The sequence below is a fragment of the Phalacrocorax carbo genome, chromosome 2, assembly GCF_963921805.1.
Source record: "Phalacrocorax carbo chromosome 2, bPhaCar2.1, whole genome shotgun sequence".
Classification (NCBI taxonomy): domain Eukaryota; kingdom Metazoa; phylum Chordata; class Aves; order Suliformes; family Phalacrocoracidae; genus Phalacrocorax; species Phalacrocorax carbo.
The window spans coordinates 55,270,035-55,286,464 of record NC_087514.1 but is presented as its reverse complement, the minus strand read 5'-3'; the positions used below and the strand labels follow the sequence as shown (position 1 = coordinate 55,286,464).

Below are 16,430 nucleotides of genomic sequence, written 5' to 3'. Positions count from 1 at the left end.
TTTAATAAGGCAAAGCTACGAATTCCAGCAATAAAGACTCAGGAAACCTTGGCATGTAGCACAATACACTACAAAGCATATGTACAAAATGTACAACGGCTTTTATTTTTATTAATGTAATAAATTAGCTAATTAAAAATAGCTCAATAAACTACAGTTAAAATGGGCTTTTCGGCTAGAGCCACTGTTCTGACTGGAAGCCATTCTGCCAGCAGGATATGGGTTAAGAAGGCAAAGGCCCTTCGATACTTACGTTACTCTGTGTCTGAAAAATTGTAAAGATAAATCAATGGGGAAAACCTGAAGCCTGTGCAAAATGTCTCTCTCATGCTTTTAATACTACTTCTTTTCACATTTATCCTTTCAATCTTGTGCTCACATTGCAAGTATATTAAGTGCCTTCTCTCTGGTTTTGTTTTGTAGGGTCTCTACGCTGGGAACTGCAGGTCCATGGCTGGAACCCATCAATGCTACAGTATTTCAGGTAAGTACACCAAGTATTTAGGTTGTCCTTTGAATTGTGTTTGGACATTGGGCTTGCTGAGGGCTGAGATATATTAACTTGGCTACACATCTCCTGGATTAGAGCTGACGTACCCAGCCAGTCTGGGGTGGAACCTATTCAAGTGGATTTACTAAAATTGATGGCATTGTTGTACTGAAGCACATCCCAAGAAGGACCACATGAAGGTCACCATCTCATGCTCAAACAACCTAACAAAAGCAAGTATATACTTAAAAAATTGCGATTTTTATATAGGAGGAGAGGGAGAGGGAGAGGGAGAGGGAGAGGGAGAGGGAGAGGGAGAGGGAGAGGGAGAGGGAGAGGGAGAGGGAGAGGGAGAGGGAGAGGGAGAGGGAGAGGGAGAGGGAGAGGGAGAGGAAAAAAGGGAAAGAGAAAGGAAAAAGAAAAGGGGTTGGGAAAGGAGAAAGAAAGGAGAGAGGAGAAAGAAAGGAGAGAGGAGAAAGAAAGGAGAGAGGAGAAAGAAAGGAGAGAGGAAACCCAGGACAAATAACCTCTTTGCAGTTCCTAATAATTATTTAGGTTCACCACAGTTTAATGATAAATGCACGGTATCATGTAGAAAGTTATACAAATAAGGCAGGAGCTGAGCCTGCCAGCAGTGCTCAGTAGTCAATGCAAACACAGACAGCTACAAATTAACTTAGGCAACCAGTAAACCAGACCAATAGGAAAGCTGCCTTTTGCAACCATTACACTTCTGGGAACATAAAAATCCATATCAACTAAAAATAAAATAAATGTTTCATTAAAGCTCCCAATGCATTTGTTAAACAGGATGAAGAACCTGTAGGATAGGTAGGGATATGCAACTCAGCAAGGTCACTTGCTCTGAGGGATTCAGCCTGCCATTGTACAACTGGTCCTTACCATGTAGAGCAAATTAAGGTAGAATTGCTGGCTTCTGCGGAACAACACCTTCAGCAGCTTTTCATCCAAGAATGTGTTTCTTATTTTCCAGGATTTGGCCTCACCTACAACACATTTTGCTAAGAGTAATTTGAAAACTGTGAATGTGATGATAGCCTAATCACTCAAAACTTTAGCAATGAAAATATGGAAAGGCTGTTGTATAAAAAGATAGCTAAATAGAATGGTTTAGTTTGACAGAAATAGAAAATATGACTCAGACAGGGAAAAAAGCTTTTTGCCCTTTAAAAAATCACTCTCGTTCTTCCTCTTTCTCTAACACAGGAGCCTTTCAGGGAGAGTCTGGTGATGCTGCATTATTGATGTGATACAGGTCTCCAGTGGAAACAGATGTGATATGTTTGGATTTCTCTGATAGTCTGGGCTGAACACAAAGCAAATTACTGAACGTCAGAAGACTCGGGTTCATTGAGACCGTTCAAAGAACACTTTCAAAAGAAACTCTTAAATAATAAATCTTAAATTTCAAGCCTGTTGCATAACCAAAAGTTCTATACATACTAAAAGAAATGCGTCCCGAGCGATTTTGCTGAGACAAACTGTAAATTACATTAAAATGCATATGTGCAGCTTTAGGATTTGTTTGTTCTCAAACCAGGCACTGATAGTTGGGGTGAAAGACACGTAATAGCACAGTCTGGGTGAACACAGAATCGCAGAATTGTTGAGGCTGGAATGCATACAATTTAACTGAATATGCGTAATCTCTCTGACAATTTCCCCAACCTGCGTTGGATCCTTTGCTTTTAGAAACACAGTCTGACACCATAAACGTTCCTTTATTGCCCCTCGGTTTCTGGCAGTTGGTTTACACGCAGCATAGTCTTCCCACGCAAGAGGTCAAGCAGGGGTAGAAGAGCTCCAGTTTGGCCTGGATTAGGCCACGCTCCAGCTGCAAGAGGAATCCAAGGCCACTGCACAAAAAGGCAGGTTCAGCCTATCCTCCCCAGAAAACCACGCACGGTACTTTCAGAGCAAACCCACAGGATGTGTTTTCTGTATTTACCGAGATACCTGCCCGAGATCTGCCTTTCCGGCTCACGGCGGACCCGTAACAAGACTCGACTAAAGCAATCAGCAATGATCTCCTCTTGTGAACGAGAGAAGCAGCGTGATGGGACACGCTAGATCATGTCTCACTTAGGCGATAGCTTCAATTTAATCAGTTTTCATGAAGCAGCTCAGGAGAGAACATCGCTTCCCCGGTCTCTGCTGAAAACGAGAGATCCTGGGTGACACCACTGACGTACGTCAGCTGCCACTTTCTTCTTTCGTCCTCTTGCTTCACCTTTTCACCCGCTTCCCGGCTTTCTCCTTAAGCTCTCCTGTAAACTTTGGGGGCGGGAGGGAAACCCAAAAACCCAAAGTCGGGGTGGCCTCGCCTGCGGCCACAAGCTTGTCGGACGGGGGGAGCTGGGGGGGGGGGGGAGAAAAGGTCTGCAGGCGTGGCGTGGCGTGGCGTGGCGTGGCGCTGCACGGCTCGGCACGCACGACATGGCGGGGCGAGGCGAGGCCGGGGCGTGGCGGTTGAGGGCGTGGCCGGCGGCGGGCGGGGCCGGCGGGGGGCGGGCGCAGGTGCGCAGGTGGCGGGGCGGGGGCGGGGGGAGGCGGCCGCGGCCATCCTGCCGCAATTTCCCTGTGTCACGGCTCCCGTCTCCTAGCAACGGCGCCCGGTCCGGCCGCCAGCCGCGGCAGCCCCGCAGCGCCGGCACCGGCTCCGCTGGGCCGGCGGCCGAGGGCGGGCTGACGGACGGACGGACGGACGGGCGGGCGCTGCCGGGGGGGGCGGCCCCGCGGCAGGAAGGATGCGGCATGGCGAGGGGGCAGCGCTGCCGCGGAGCTCCCTGAGGCGGCCGGCGGCGGCGGGGCCGAGGAGGGGGCACCCGGCGCTCGGCCCAGCCCCGCCGCCCGCCCGCCCGGGGCCGTGAGGGGCGGCGGCGGGGCGGGGATGCCCGCTCGGGCCGGAAAGTTTCTTCCCCGCGGCGGCTCGGCCGCTTCCCGCGCGGACTTCTCCCCGGTCCTCCTCGGTAAGTGACCGCCTCCCCCCGCCGCTGCCATCTTGAGCGGCGGCCCCGTCCGCCGACCACCCCCGACGGGCGCCCCGGGGCGGGGAGCGGGGCGTAGGGGCGGGGGGGGGGGGGGGGAGCGGTCCGGAGCTGTCCCCGGCCGGGCTCGGCGCCCTGTCCCGGCGGCGGGGAGCTGCGGGGCCGGCCCTGCTCGCGGGGCACCGGGCGCGGCCAGCGGCGAGCCCCGAGTCTGGTGCCGGAGCTCCGGTGGGTGCCGGCCCCTGCCCCGGCGGCCGGAGCCCGGCCAGCCCCGCCTGTGGCGGGGTGGGATGGGGTTAAGCCGGGTCCCGGTAACACTATTCCAGCTGTACTTGGTCTTTACCGAGTGAGGTCGGGGCTGCGCTTGAGGGCTCGCCGAAGGAGGCGGCTGGGCTGGGCTGGGCTGGGCGGAGGTCGCGGTCAGTCGGTGCCAGCGGTGGCTCCGGCCCCTGCGAGTCGCGGGTGTTCGTTGCGGTGCGGCCGGCGGCAGCGGCCGGCGGCCCGACGGTGCCCGCCTTCGCACGCCCAGCTCGGCTCCCTCCGCCGCCAAAACTAAGTGCCCGGCGATGCCGAGCTGGGGACGTTCCTCGGGGCTGGTTGCCATCTGTTTTCGCCGTGGCAGGGGAGACGGGCTGCTGGCCGGCCGGGCAGCAGAGATCAACGAACCGGCGTTTAAAGCAAAGCGTGCCCCGATAATTGCACTTTTGCATCAGCAAAAAAATACTCCTGGTTTTTGGTGTGTTTTGTTTTTTTTTTTCTTCGTTTTTAAATAAATACTTCAGCGAGAGGAAAGGGAGGAAAAGTCTCTGCTCTTTGTTTTGGGCATGCGGTACCTCGGAGAGTAATTTAACAAGGTGTTTGTTGACAACACCCTTCTTTTTCTGGGGGAAATGCAAACGGCGTAAATGGGACACAAAATTACAGCATACGTGGCAAATCTGGGAATAGAACAGAAAAGAGATGAGATTTAAAAGCTGAATGGGGGAAGGGGAGCAACATTTTTTTAGGTGCTTATTTAATCACCTTTCAGTGCAAGGAATTGAACTTTGTGAATCGTATTATATTTGGTGCTGTCATCTTTTGCTCCCTCAGAGGAAGCAAATTGGACACTCAGAAAGAGAAAGGTGGTGGGGATCCTGCCTTTCAGTAGCATGAAGGAATATCCTCCAAAAAGAATTGCAATGATGCAGGAATTGCTCCTACACGCTGCATTTTGGAGCTCAGATCACTGGAACAGAGAGATGACTTCTGATAGTCCAGTAAAACAAAAGCCATAAATACTTGATGTTTAGTCCCCTGCTAGTTTCCCTACAAGCAGTCAGCTGTTTCCCCAGGTGACTTGCAAGGGTTTGATCTTCCCTTAATAAGATTTGACATGCCATCTCTTACCTGCCAGCCTCCATCTCCCCTTTGGGGGGGGGAGGGGGAGGGCAGCTTGCCACTGTTACATAACGGTTACCTAGAGCATCGCACATGTTCCCAAACCAGGGATGCCTCTGGACCGCAGGTGGGAGATGAATTTCTGTAATATTGCAGACCAAGTGCAAAGGGCTAGGAAGAAACTTTCACAGGGCACTGCTTTCCAGTGTTCAAATGTTTCCCTTGTGTATTTCACAATCAGTCCTTTCCCACTCACTTAAAGGCAAGCAGTATGTTTAACTGTCCCCCTAGTAATGTGTAAGTAGTGCAATAAAACAAATGGTGACTAGATCAAATGCTTTTCTGCTTTTATTCCCCTCATCCCCCTCAAATCCTGCGTAACATAACTAACCACAGTCAGTGCACAGTGTAACCCCAGACCTTGTTAGGGATCGGGGCTGAGCATCCTCTGCGCTTCAGTGGTTTGCAAGCTCCTTCTGAGACCTTTAAGATCTTTTTTTGTTTGGGTTTTTTTTGTTTGTTTGTTTTCTTTACACCAGCATATGCCACTCTTTCTATCATTTATCTGGAGTGTAAATAAATTAATTAGCTTTTTGGCAAGAGTGTAGAAGGGCACATAGCTGCTTTGATGCTGTCAGTCTGCCTGTCTCTTTCTCACACACAGGAGCTGTGTGGGCAAGAGAGATAGGCCTGTTGGTGTTGAGCCCCGTCCTGCTTGTTGAGGGTTTTCATTAGCAGGAATTTGAATGAGGAACAGCAGAGACACCTCTTGTGCTGCAGGTCTTCCCCTGATCCTCATCCTCTTTTCTCCCTTTCACACAGGAGCTGGACTGGCTGTAGGGGGCAGTGCTCTGGGTAGCCAGCCATGATCGCCACTGGAGGCCTCCTGAGGATCTCAGCTAGGAAACAGGACCCCTTGCGACCCCAAAGTCAAGTCCCCAAACACAAACGCAAGGCCAAAAAGAAGCGCAAGAACGACGTGGTGGTCGTGAAAGGCAAACTCAAGCTATTCTCCCTCTCAGGGCTCATCGCCCTCTGTGGCATCCTGGTACTGCTGGTGGGCATCGCCTTGGCTGTGGTGGGCTACTGGCCAAAGCCCAGCCAGGTGTACAGAGAAGGCAGCTTCAGCGGGGGTCGACACCTGGCACCACAGGGTGGCACCCCCAAGAACCATTCCCGGAGCCAGGAAGGGGCACAAGCGGGGATCCATCCGGAGTCAACCCCCAGAGCCAACGTCTCCACCGCTGCTACCACGCGGGGGTCCCCACAGTCCCCCCCCCCTTCCTCATCCCCCCAGGCCTCGGCGGGTTTCCTTTTCCGTCTTTTCTCGAGCTACTTGCATTCAGACAAGCTGAAAGTGCTGGGCCCCCTCATCATGGGTATCGGCATCTTCCTCTTCATCTGCGCCAATGCAGTATTGCATGAGAACCGCGACAAGAAGACCAAGATCATCAACCTGCGTGACCTCTACTCCACCGTCATCGATGCCCATAGCCTGCGGGCCAAGGATGGAGGCACCCCGGCCTCAGCCCCTCTCAATGGCTTTGTCAACTACGTGCAGTCCCGGGGCCTGGAGCTAAAGCCTGGCGGTGAAGGCCTGGGTGCTGCGGCCATGCTGGCCAAGAGCTCCTGGCCACCAGGACTGGGCATCTCCCTTTCCCCGCCAGACCTGGCATCCTCGCCACGGCGTTCCTCCTTCTGCACCCCACCGCAGCCGCCCAGCCTGGCCGAGGCTGTGTACAGCATCTACCGGGAGCGTGCTGCTCTTGCTGGCCACACGGTCACCAGCCCACCCTGCAGCCCACCAGAGAGCTGGGGCCGGCGCAGCACAGCCAGCTCCATCGTCGGCTCTTCACTGAGTACTTTCACCCTCCTGCCCTTGGCCCCGGGCGGCGGAGGGGGAGGCTGGCGGAGGCCCCCCGGTGAGCGGGGTGCCCGGGAGATCCCACGGGGGGAGTTTGAACTGAGCCTGACTGACCTCAGCAGCAGCCACGTTGAGGGAGGCTGTGAGACGAGGAGGCACAAGCTGGTTCTCAGGCGGCAGAGCACCAGCTGCTTGCCTGATGCCAGGCGTCCCCTTTTCCCTGAGCCACTTAGGTCCCCGCCTCTCAGTAGGGGCCCAAACTCCACCCTCTTGGTAAAGGCATCTTCTAGCTACTCCAAATCTCTGGATCTTGGGGGGTCGCCCCCCTCAACCCCTCCTGCCATCACCAGGACGGACTCCCAGAGCTCCCAGTCTGAGCCTTCCAGCAGCAATAAGGGCTACAGCCACCTGGAGGAGGCAGGCACCTCCTTGGAGTCAGTTGCCAACACCCCAGCCAGTAAAATCCAGGACTGTGAGGAGGAACTAGCTGAGAAGACAGACCTCCTCAAGGCTACCAGCAGAGAACAAGCAGGGGAGCAATCCCAGCAAACTCAAAGACAATACACAAATAAAGAGAAACTCTTTATGATTTCTAGGTCGCATGCTGCATTAGGGCTGGAGGACGGGGAACTGGAGAGTACTGGCATCTAAACAAAACAGAGAAGGCACGAGGACACCTTGCAACCCTCCACACCTCCCCCCCTTCTCCATCTCCTTGTGGACTTAGGAAACTGATCAATATCCAAAGAGCTGCAGTATGTTACCCTTGAAAATTGAATTCCGTAAATCCTGTAGATGACTTCAGGAAGAAAAAGAAAATCCTTTCTGTCCGATCGTGATTGTATGTTCCATGCAAGCCAAATTGTATTAAATATCCACAGTCCAGCAAGTTCTTTGGATCAGATTAATACAATTTTGGACAGTAGAACTGTGCACTTTACTGTTTTGATTTCCAAGTGCCCCTTCTTCTCCTCTGATTTCTTTCTTGCTGATTTGCCACTAACTGCTTGAAAACCACAGGCACCTTTTTAAGCTCAAGAGCAACGTGGTCTTCAGATCAAGAAAGCCGAGCTCTCTCTTTGTTTTGGTTCAATCACTAAAAAGTTTGCAAGGCCTTAAGGATGACGTACCTTGACAAAGAATGAGTTTGTTTAAATTCTGGGAAAAAAAAAAATAAAATGACAGTTTAGAAGAGACTGGAGCAGAACAGAGCTCTGATGATTTAGTTAAAACATTACATTCCTGAATCCAAAATACCTACTACTACGTGATACTTTATTAAGTATTATTACACGTGTATTGACTAATAGCATTAAAAGATTTTTTTTTTTTTAATAAAACATTTACAAACAAAACTGCCATACAAACAGGTCCTTTATTTTGGTAAGTAATCACAAATATCAGAAATTTTTTTATTTCATACTGTGAAAGATTATAGAGTTGCTATGAGGCCAAACGTTTGCTTATGCTTTTAAGCAGGTAATTAATCATTTAGGGGTAATTTCAAAATAAATACTGGTTCAGTCTCTGAGAAACCACACTTTAATTCAATCAGCAGATTCTGTCTCCATTTCTAACACTGCTCTGTGACAGCTGAAGAAACGTGAGATTTTGATGTGCTAAGGAAAAAAAAATTCTAAAAGGTTTGACCTTCTATTAAAATTAGATTTTTCGTGAGTAACACGTTAATCTCAAACTGCAGCATATTCTTTCTGGATTTTTCACTTCCCTTATAACTGTTGCATTAAGCCTTTCTGCTGTTACAGTTCCTGTTTGTGAATGCATGTGCATAACGTTAATTTTAAAGCCTAATGATAGCCCTGTCAACCTCATAGCAGTTGGCCTTACTGAAGTCAGTGGAGGTTTCTCCCTGACTTCGGTGTGGTGAGATTTTCTTCTTGCGGGAGAAAAGCATCAGGTTTCCTGAAGGCTGGAGAATGCCTTGTCTGTGGGCAGATTTTTGGTAAATTGATGAGCTGTTTCATTTTTGTAGCTGCAGCACGGCGGCTCTTTTATTTTGCCAAAACAGCTTTATGTGCTCAGAAAATTTTGTCAATACATCAAATTTTAAATATGGATGTGGCATTTCACTACTACGGGAAGAGAAATCGACATTAAACAAATACAATGTGTAGGCAGGCAAGAGTCTCTCTGTTGCAATTAAAATTTTTTCTTATGGTTTCATATTTTAGAATGCTTAGTTACATATTTAACTACTTACATTATAGTACATTGCAAAATTGAACCATCACTATACACAACTGCATCTAGTAATCCAGAAAAATCCTTTATTAAATAAGGCTAATTTAAAAGAGAAGCAGGGGGAAAAAAACCAAACCATAAACAATTTGCCATGTCAGTGTTCTGAAACTGGGGAAGCAGAAAGTGCCTGTTCTCTCGAGCAACAGAGATGTCCAGGTGGCAATAGCTTTCCTCCCGTCAGTGGCAACCAGCATGTTGGCAATATGAACATCAGCGTGGCAATTTTTGCTATCAAACTGCTGGCACGCAGCCGGCAAAAATATGTTGTAAAACCACCTGGGCTGGCACGGGCTGGATGAGGTGCCATGTGAAGCGGTGAGCGGGCAGCCCGACTGGCGCTGGGGTTTGCACGGGTCTTTCAGTTCCCCATGGGCGACCTCCCTGTGCTTCCACTCCTCATGTGACTTCCAGAGGGATTTATGAGATGTATCTGAGCAGGGTTACCTGGTATCGACGGAGATGCCAGTTATTGACACTGCTGAAGGCACCCTGTTTATTTTCCATGCAAAAACCCTTCGTGGAGGTGCAAGGGAAGAGGAGAATCGTGGGTGCTACTTACTGGGGCATGGGGTCCTCATGAAGATGTGGCAGGGGTTTGTGTTATTCCAAGCAGGGGAGACAGATGTTTTATTTTTTAATAGTAAATATTTCTTCAGCGATCTGAACCTACAACGTGCTCTGAAAAAAAACCCCAACTTTAAAACTGCCTCAGAGTACTCCTTAGATCAATTTAAAATAAAGCAGTTCAGTAATTCTGATGATTAATTTACTGCAAAGCTTGCTGAATAACAAAATTACAACAGAGTTTGGGTTTAATAAGTAAAATAGCCTGTTCCTGTGTTGACAAAAAAAAGGTGTGACACGTGAACTTTCATCAGTCAAGCTGAATTTTTTTATAACAGCAGCTACTAGTGATTTGTTACTTACAGATTAATAAGCAGAGAAAGCGGACTCTCTGCAAGTTATCCAAAAATCTCTCATTATTTTTGCAAATTTATTAATTACATCTCTTTGTTGAGCAACTTACGCGGTGGTAGGGTTAGAGACAGAAACTTTTGTTTAAAATTCAAGATAAGCAAGTTAGTTTAACATGCCAATATTGGAAAACAGCTGAGAATTTCAACCCCTGTGCACCAGGTGGGACTGCTGGTGGTACCATTAGCCTTGGAGAGAAATGCGGCGACTGGTGAGGAGCTGACCCTCCCCTGGTGATACCAGCAGGTGATGGGAGTGCTGGGGTTTGTGCTCTGACCTCTTCTGGAGTGCCTCCCAGCTGGCCCCGGCTGCTTCTCAGCACCTCCAGGCTGCCTCTTGGCCATTTTTAACTCATGCTGTCACTTGCTTAGGCTTTTTTCTCCAATCTAGTTTCTTCCTTTTAACCTTTGTCTCCAGTGTCCTGCCGCCAAGTGCTTCCTCCACAGTCCTTGTCAAGAGCTGAGAAGCTGCCTCTGCTTTCCAGTAGCAGCCTGCCTCTGCGTTGCAAAATGAGATGAGCTTGCACGCAAAATACTTATTAAGAAGGAATTGTTAGTCCCCTTTTAAAAAGTGATATCCCTGAAGATACGTTAATCTAAAATAACCAGGCATAACCAAAAAAGATTTTGGTCCAGAAATGTTTCTTTTAGCATAGAAGTGCTATGATATTTATATAAAATTTCCAGAGGAAAAGTTAATTTCTACTGGAACTCTCAGAGTACATCCATCACTAGGTTTGTCCATTATGAGTATAGATGCTGCTTGGACCGGTCTGAGGACATAGGCAAATGCCCTAATTGTACTTGAGTCGTGCTCCTCTTTATTACAAAATCCTCAGGACTCTGGAGAAGCTGCTGACATGATCGTACCATAACCCAGTTCTTCCGCAGTTTTCACTGGCTAGCAGAGTATTTAAAATCCTTGCATTGACCCAGCTCCCTTGACTGAACTGATTTACCGAACTCCCCAACTGCTAACATATCAGCTGATCTACTACAATTTGTTTATTGTAGATTTATTACAATGTATTGGGTAGGTACATTTTTAACAGCCTCTTAAATGATTGGTGCTGTCCAAACAGTGAGTAATAGTGCACATATAAACACCGAATTAGGTAACTGTTAACATAGTTTTAAGTCTACGGTCTGAGATAGAGTATGGATTTCTGTAATAGCCAAAAGAGTTAACACAGAAGTAGCAACGTGACTTCAATTAAACAATAATTTTTATTAGAAGTAATGGAGATGGCACAATGGTAAAGGTTATTGGATTTCAGTAGGAGGAATAGCCTTTGGTAACATTTAAGAGTTTTGCTTTCTAAACAAGAATATGTTCACAGGGATGCAATAAAACAGGACTGTATTTATAGCGAGAAATGAAAATTACTAATAATTTAAGTGGATCACCAATTAATGCTTTGCCTCATTAACACATTTCAGTCCCTCACATTTCTTTCACCATGTGAAAAGAGAGAAAGAAAAAGAAAAGATAGCAACAGCCAACTGCTGGCCATAACCTAGCCAGAAATCAGACCTTGCTATACAAAACCCACACAAAAAAGGATTGCTCAGTGGTAGCTAACAATTAAAATTATAATAATCAATAAAACTATAGAAATTTTTTTTGCCTTTTTTTCTTCTAGATCAAGTACATCAAACTTCCCTCAGAAAAAGCTTCTTTCTCTCTGGCTTCTCCGCAACTGTCAATAGCAATAATACAATGCTTTATCCAGGCTGCTTAATTACTATTTTTCACCACCAAGGATGAGTCAGGGGTTCAGGCTGGGACCACAAAGAGCAAACAAGAAGCACAGCACATGCAGGCACAAGTTGAAAGGATAAATTGGGTCTCAGCCACTGCCAAAATCTGACATGGAAGAGTATACTACTGTCCATTTTATTTCAGAAGCCAGGCTTCCTAGTTACCACTTCTAAAACCTTCAAAGCAGATGTGTCTAAGCAAGCATTCTAGAAAATACCTCCTACCATTTAGATTTCACTGTAAGCATGGAGACAGAAGGAGATCCTGGAGGTCCAAGAGAAGCAGAAACGATCAGGTAAAATGGCATCAAAGTTTGGATGGGAGAGCTAGGCTCCTAGAAAGGATCGGACTGGATCACAGGATAATTCAGAGGGAGCATGGCCTATATCTATCCACCGGTTCATCTTTTATCTACATTTTAATTAGACAAAGACAGGGGAGTCATAGTACTACTTTTAAAGTTTTCATCAGTATTCTTTTTAAACTACATTGCAATGAGACAGAAAGCTTGTTTGGTGAAAGTATCAAGAGAGATGCAGACTAAACAAGGGTTAAAATCAATATTAAACCCTCAGTCCATGAGGTTTCCTTCACCCTCCTCTACACAAAGTAGTTTCAATCTAAGATTTTGTGTATTACTTTTCCTTTTTTTTTCCTTTCCACTTTCTTCCCACAACAAGTTTGGTTCTGATGAGGACATTAACTGATACTCTCAGACTGGAAGGTAAAAATGGGGAGAGATTGTTTGGCTCTAGAGAAGCAGCCTGTTCCATGCAAGGCTTCATGGCTAAAGTAAAAAATGGCAAGTAAAAAGTCAATGTTCAAGTGGCTAATATATTATTTTCATAAAGGTTTAAATGAACTCCAACTTTGAAGAAAATCTTCAAGGCCAGTGTATTGTTACTGCCAAACAATTGGATGAACCATAACAATATTTGCTGAAATATCTAAATATATTGAGATGAATCATGGTTTGGTTTGGGATTTTTATTTTCTGTGAACTATAAAAGATGTTACAACACCCACCGCCACATAAGATAAGATGGTACAATACTATCACATATCCTAGGATTGGTCTTTGTTCATCACCACTGACAGGATCAGATAGGCTGTGGACACATCCTCCCTGACCTGTCTGGGAGCAGGCTGAGGCCACACCATACAGCTCCCATTTTGCTGTTATAAACAAAATCAGCCATTTTTAAAGGACTTCATAACATGACCATCAATTCTGGTAGGGTTGGAGCTGATGATGACTTTGCAAATGGAGGTGGCTTGGTGCAGAGTGCAACGCAGCTCCCTTCGCACCTTGGAGTAGCGTGGAAACCTGTGATAGGGTCTCACCAAAAACTACCTGCAAAGGCCTGGCAAACTTGCATATCTGAGGTCTGCCACACAAGAGTCACCAGAGGCAGCTCCATCAGGATAAACCCCCACCAAACTAATATGATACTTCTACAACACCATAAAATAACCTTCCTCCCTCAATCCTGAAGCATACTTTAGCTCTCTCTGAGGGGTGTAGCACGTTGTTACTTTACTGACTTTACAATTAAAATTCATTTTAATGAGTTTGGTCTCAGAGCCTAATAGAACCTATTGTTTAAATTGTTTATGGAGTGCCTACTGAGATCATCTAATATTGTTTTACAGTCCTTAATGTATTCCTCTCTAACATGCCTGGGGTAGAGTGTGACTATCTTCCTCTCTAAAAACAAGGCACAGATACATCCACAAATGAAGTGTGCAAAGACCAGCTTTATTTTTTCAAAAGGGAGAGTATAGGTACCAGTGTGCAGTGATGCAAATATCTGTCTCTAAGCAGTGTTTCCAAAAAACACAAGTAGCCTGCTGTGGAACAGAACCTTGAATGCTTGTCGTCCAACAGGAGATCCAACCCTCATCTTTAACAGAGCCTCTTTCTGCATGCGTGAACACTGAAATGCTAATCTCTTTCACTATCTTTCAGACTCATCACACACAATATTGCAGGAAATAACTTAACAAAAGCATACGACTTTCCAAAGACCTCCCTGCAGAATATTTAAGAGCACAAGTGATATTAGGCAGCTGATGCCATTCTGTTTCAAATGAGGAATTTAAAATGAGAACAGGTAAAATCTGACACTGCTTTTCAGTTTACTGCGGTAACACAGCATAAGGTGATGATAGTAGCAGCTCTTTGCGTTTTGGAGGCTTAAATCTGTCTGCTGGCACCGCTAATTTAATTAACACTGCAGGCTGCCATGGTGCTTGAAAATGCAAATGGGACAGTTCTTGTCCTTGTGTCTGTCTTTGCAACCTCAACCTGTACGGCATCTAGAGAAGCAGCGGCAGCACCCAAGCAAGGTCAGGTGCTAAGGCTGTGTCTCTCACCATCTGATCAGAGACTAATGCAAGCAAGCTGTGGAAGGAAGCTTTCTTTTAGACCCTTAAACTGGAGTTTTGGTGTATTGTCACCTTAATGAAGCAGTTGTGCTTTTTAAGGAACTGTTTGGGACTAACATGCAGAAAAGCAAGGATGCCTTCCTAGCAATGTTCCTTGCAAGGATCTACTGCCTCTCCTCTGGCACACAGCAGGGAAAACCTGAATAAAAGCTGTAGCACAGTTCTAGGACCCATGAGCTCCTGGTACCGCAGCAATGCTATGCCTTGGTAGCCCTCTGGCTGGTCCATGCTTGTCACTGACAATCTGGGAGGGGAAGGAAAGGGGCACATGAGCAGCTGTAGAAAAACAGCAGCTTCTAGCCATCACCAGTTTGTAAGTCAGCTGCCAGCATGGCACTAACAAGCCAAGGAGTTACTCAAAGAGCAAAAGATGCCAACTAGATTGCAGGTTGCATCATCACTGGTGTCACCAAGAAGGCACTTTTGCAGATGGCAGGCAAAGGAAAGCAACAAGTTCCTGTTGCACTTGCCTTTGCAGTTTTGGGTTGTCAGTGGACAAAGGAAGCATAAAATATTGCAGTTGCACCAGCAGTGATTAAGAGCACTTGGCTGTTCCCATCTATAGCTGGCACTGACTTCACTGTAACTCATGACAGCCTCCATAACAGCTCCGTGCAGCTCTGCTGCCATCATCCTAGCCAAATAGAGACAGGGAAATAGAAGGCTTTTCTTCCCTCAAATAGGAGAATCTAGAGCAATAGCTAAAATAACCTGCCACCTCACTCCCTTGCTCTCCTCCCACACATCTGTCCTTTCCCTGAGAAGCTGGACCACCCCAGGGGCACCAAGGCTGCAGCAGGCATTCCCTCCTTGCTTGGCACACGCATCCGTCCTGCATAGCTGCCTCTGCCCGATGAGTGCAGGGGAGCGAGGGGCCTAATGTCAAGGGAAGATGACACATTCAAAGTAATTACATTTGTAAAGCGATATTAAGACGATAGTGACTATATCATTCATTTCACCAGCAAATTGGTCCAGTCCTGTGCTCAAATAAACATTTTATGCTGCCTAATGATTCACCAGCAGTTTGAATTAATTCTCATATAGGCAACAGCTTTCTCAACAGCGATGTTTTCTGACAAGCCCTATTAGATGTGTATCAGAAATGTTCTGTAGGATATCTTGCTGAGTTTACAGTTGTAGGTAAATCTCACTGGCAATTGAGGCAAATATACATTAGGTAACTCTGCTGCCATAAATAGGCTAGAACTATGTTTTTCAGCAAAACTGATAAAGAAAGTGAACACAAGTATTTTGTTTAGTCCCAGCCTAGAGGAATGGTTGGGTGGGAGACAAGAATCAGATTTGGATCACAAGAGTTCCTTTACTTAGAATTGCCATTTCACAATTCAGTCTCTTGCTAGAAATGGAATTTTCACCCCACCAGTATGCAAAAATTCACAGACACTTTGGTAGATTCAAGATGTCAAAACAGTAGGAAATTAAGGCATAAATTATTCAAATTATTTTAAAATGAGTTGTGGATTCCTCTGAGCAGCTGGAGTGCTTATAAATTGCAGGAAAAATAGTTACCCCTAAATATCTTTAGATATTCCTAAAAACATTTCTTCTTTATCACAAAACCAGAATACAAGTTGCAATGTGGGGGATGGAGAAGGGTTTTGTCAGCAGGAACTTCAAGTGGCCTGAGTGGCATCAGTAAGTAATATATCCATTTCAAATGCATGCTGATAAATGTTCCATACTGTAATGCTGGATTGCATTACCTTTTTTGCTCTCTTTCCTACCACATGAGATGTCAGATTATTTGTATTACACAGTAAATGGAAGTGATATCCAGTACGCAGCCTTCTTTTAAATAGTGTCTGTGATTGATAAACATAGGGAGTAGTCTTCATGACACTGAAATAGCAATTAATGCACTGGTTTTCCCATCATAAAATATAGAAGCATTAGCAGGTCTTGTTCTACTGAGAAGAGTCCTGAGAATTGCTGTTTCTCCTCTGTCAAGGGCTACAACTTAATTAGCTTTTGTTTAAATTAATAATTCTGTTACAGTACAGAGTGTAAGCAATTACATCACACATGCTCAAATCTGTATACTGCAGCAACACAACATCTATAAACCTATATAAATCATTGTGCTTATGCACAACTAATACACATTACTTCTATGTCACCCAAAGAACTGAGCCAAACGCTGAAAACTGAAATTCTGGTGCAACACATAGAATAGCATATGTACTCCGGGTAAAACAGGTGTCCTAGATGGAGAAGGTAA

At 46.4% G+C, this 16,430-nt stretch overlaps 1 protein-coding gene across 1 annotated transcript; it reads left to right on the top strand.

Annotated features, from left to right (window-relative positions):
- Positions 1–3,110: 3,110 nt before the first annotated feature.
- Positions 3,111–7,898, top strand: TMEM200C (transmembrane protein 200C). The gene is made up of 2 exons (XM_064442968.1): positions 3,111–3,480; positions 5,701–7,898. The coding sequence occupies exon 2, from the start codon at positions 5,744–5,746 to the stop codon at positions 7,391–7,393; it is 1,650 nt and encodes a 549-aa protein (XP_064299038.1). The 5' UTR covers positions 3,111–3,480; positions 5,701–5,743; the 3' UTR covers positions 7,394–7,898.
- The last annotated feature ends 8,532 nt before the right edge of the window (positions 7,899–16,430 follow it).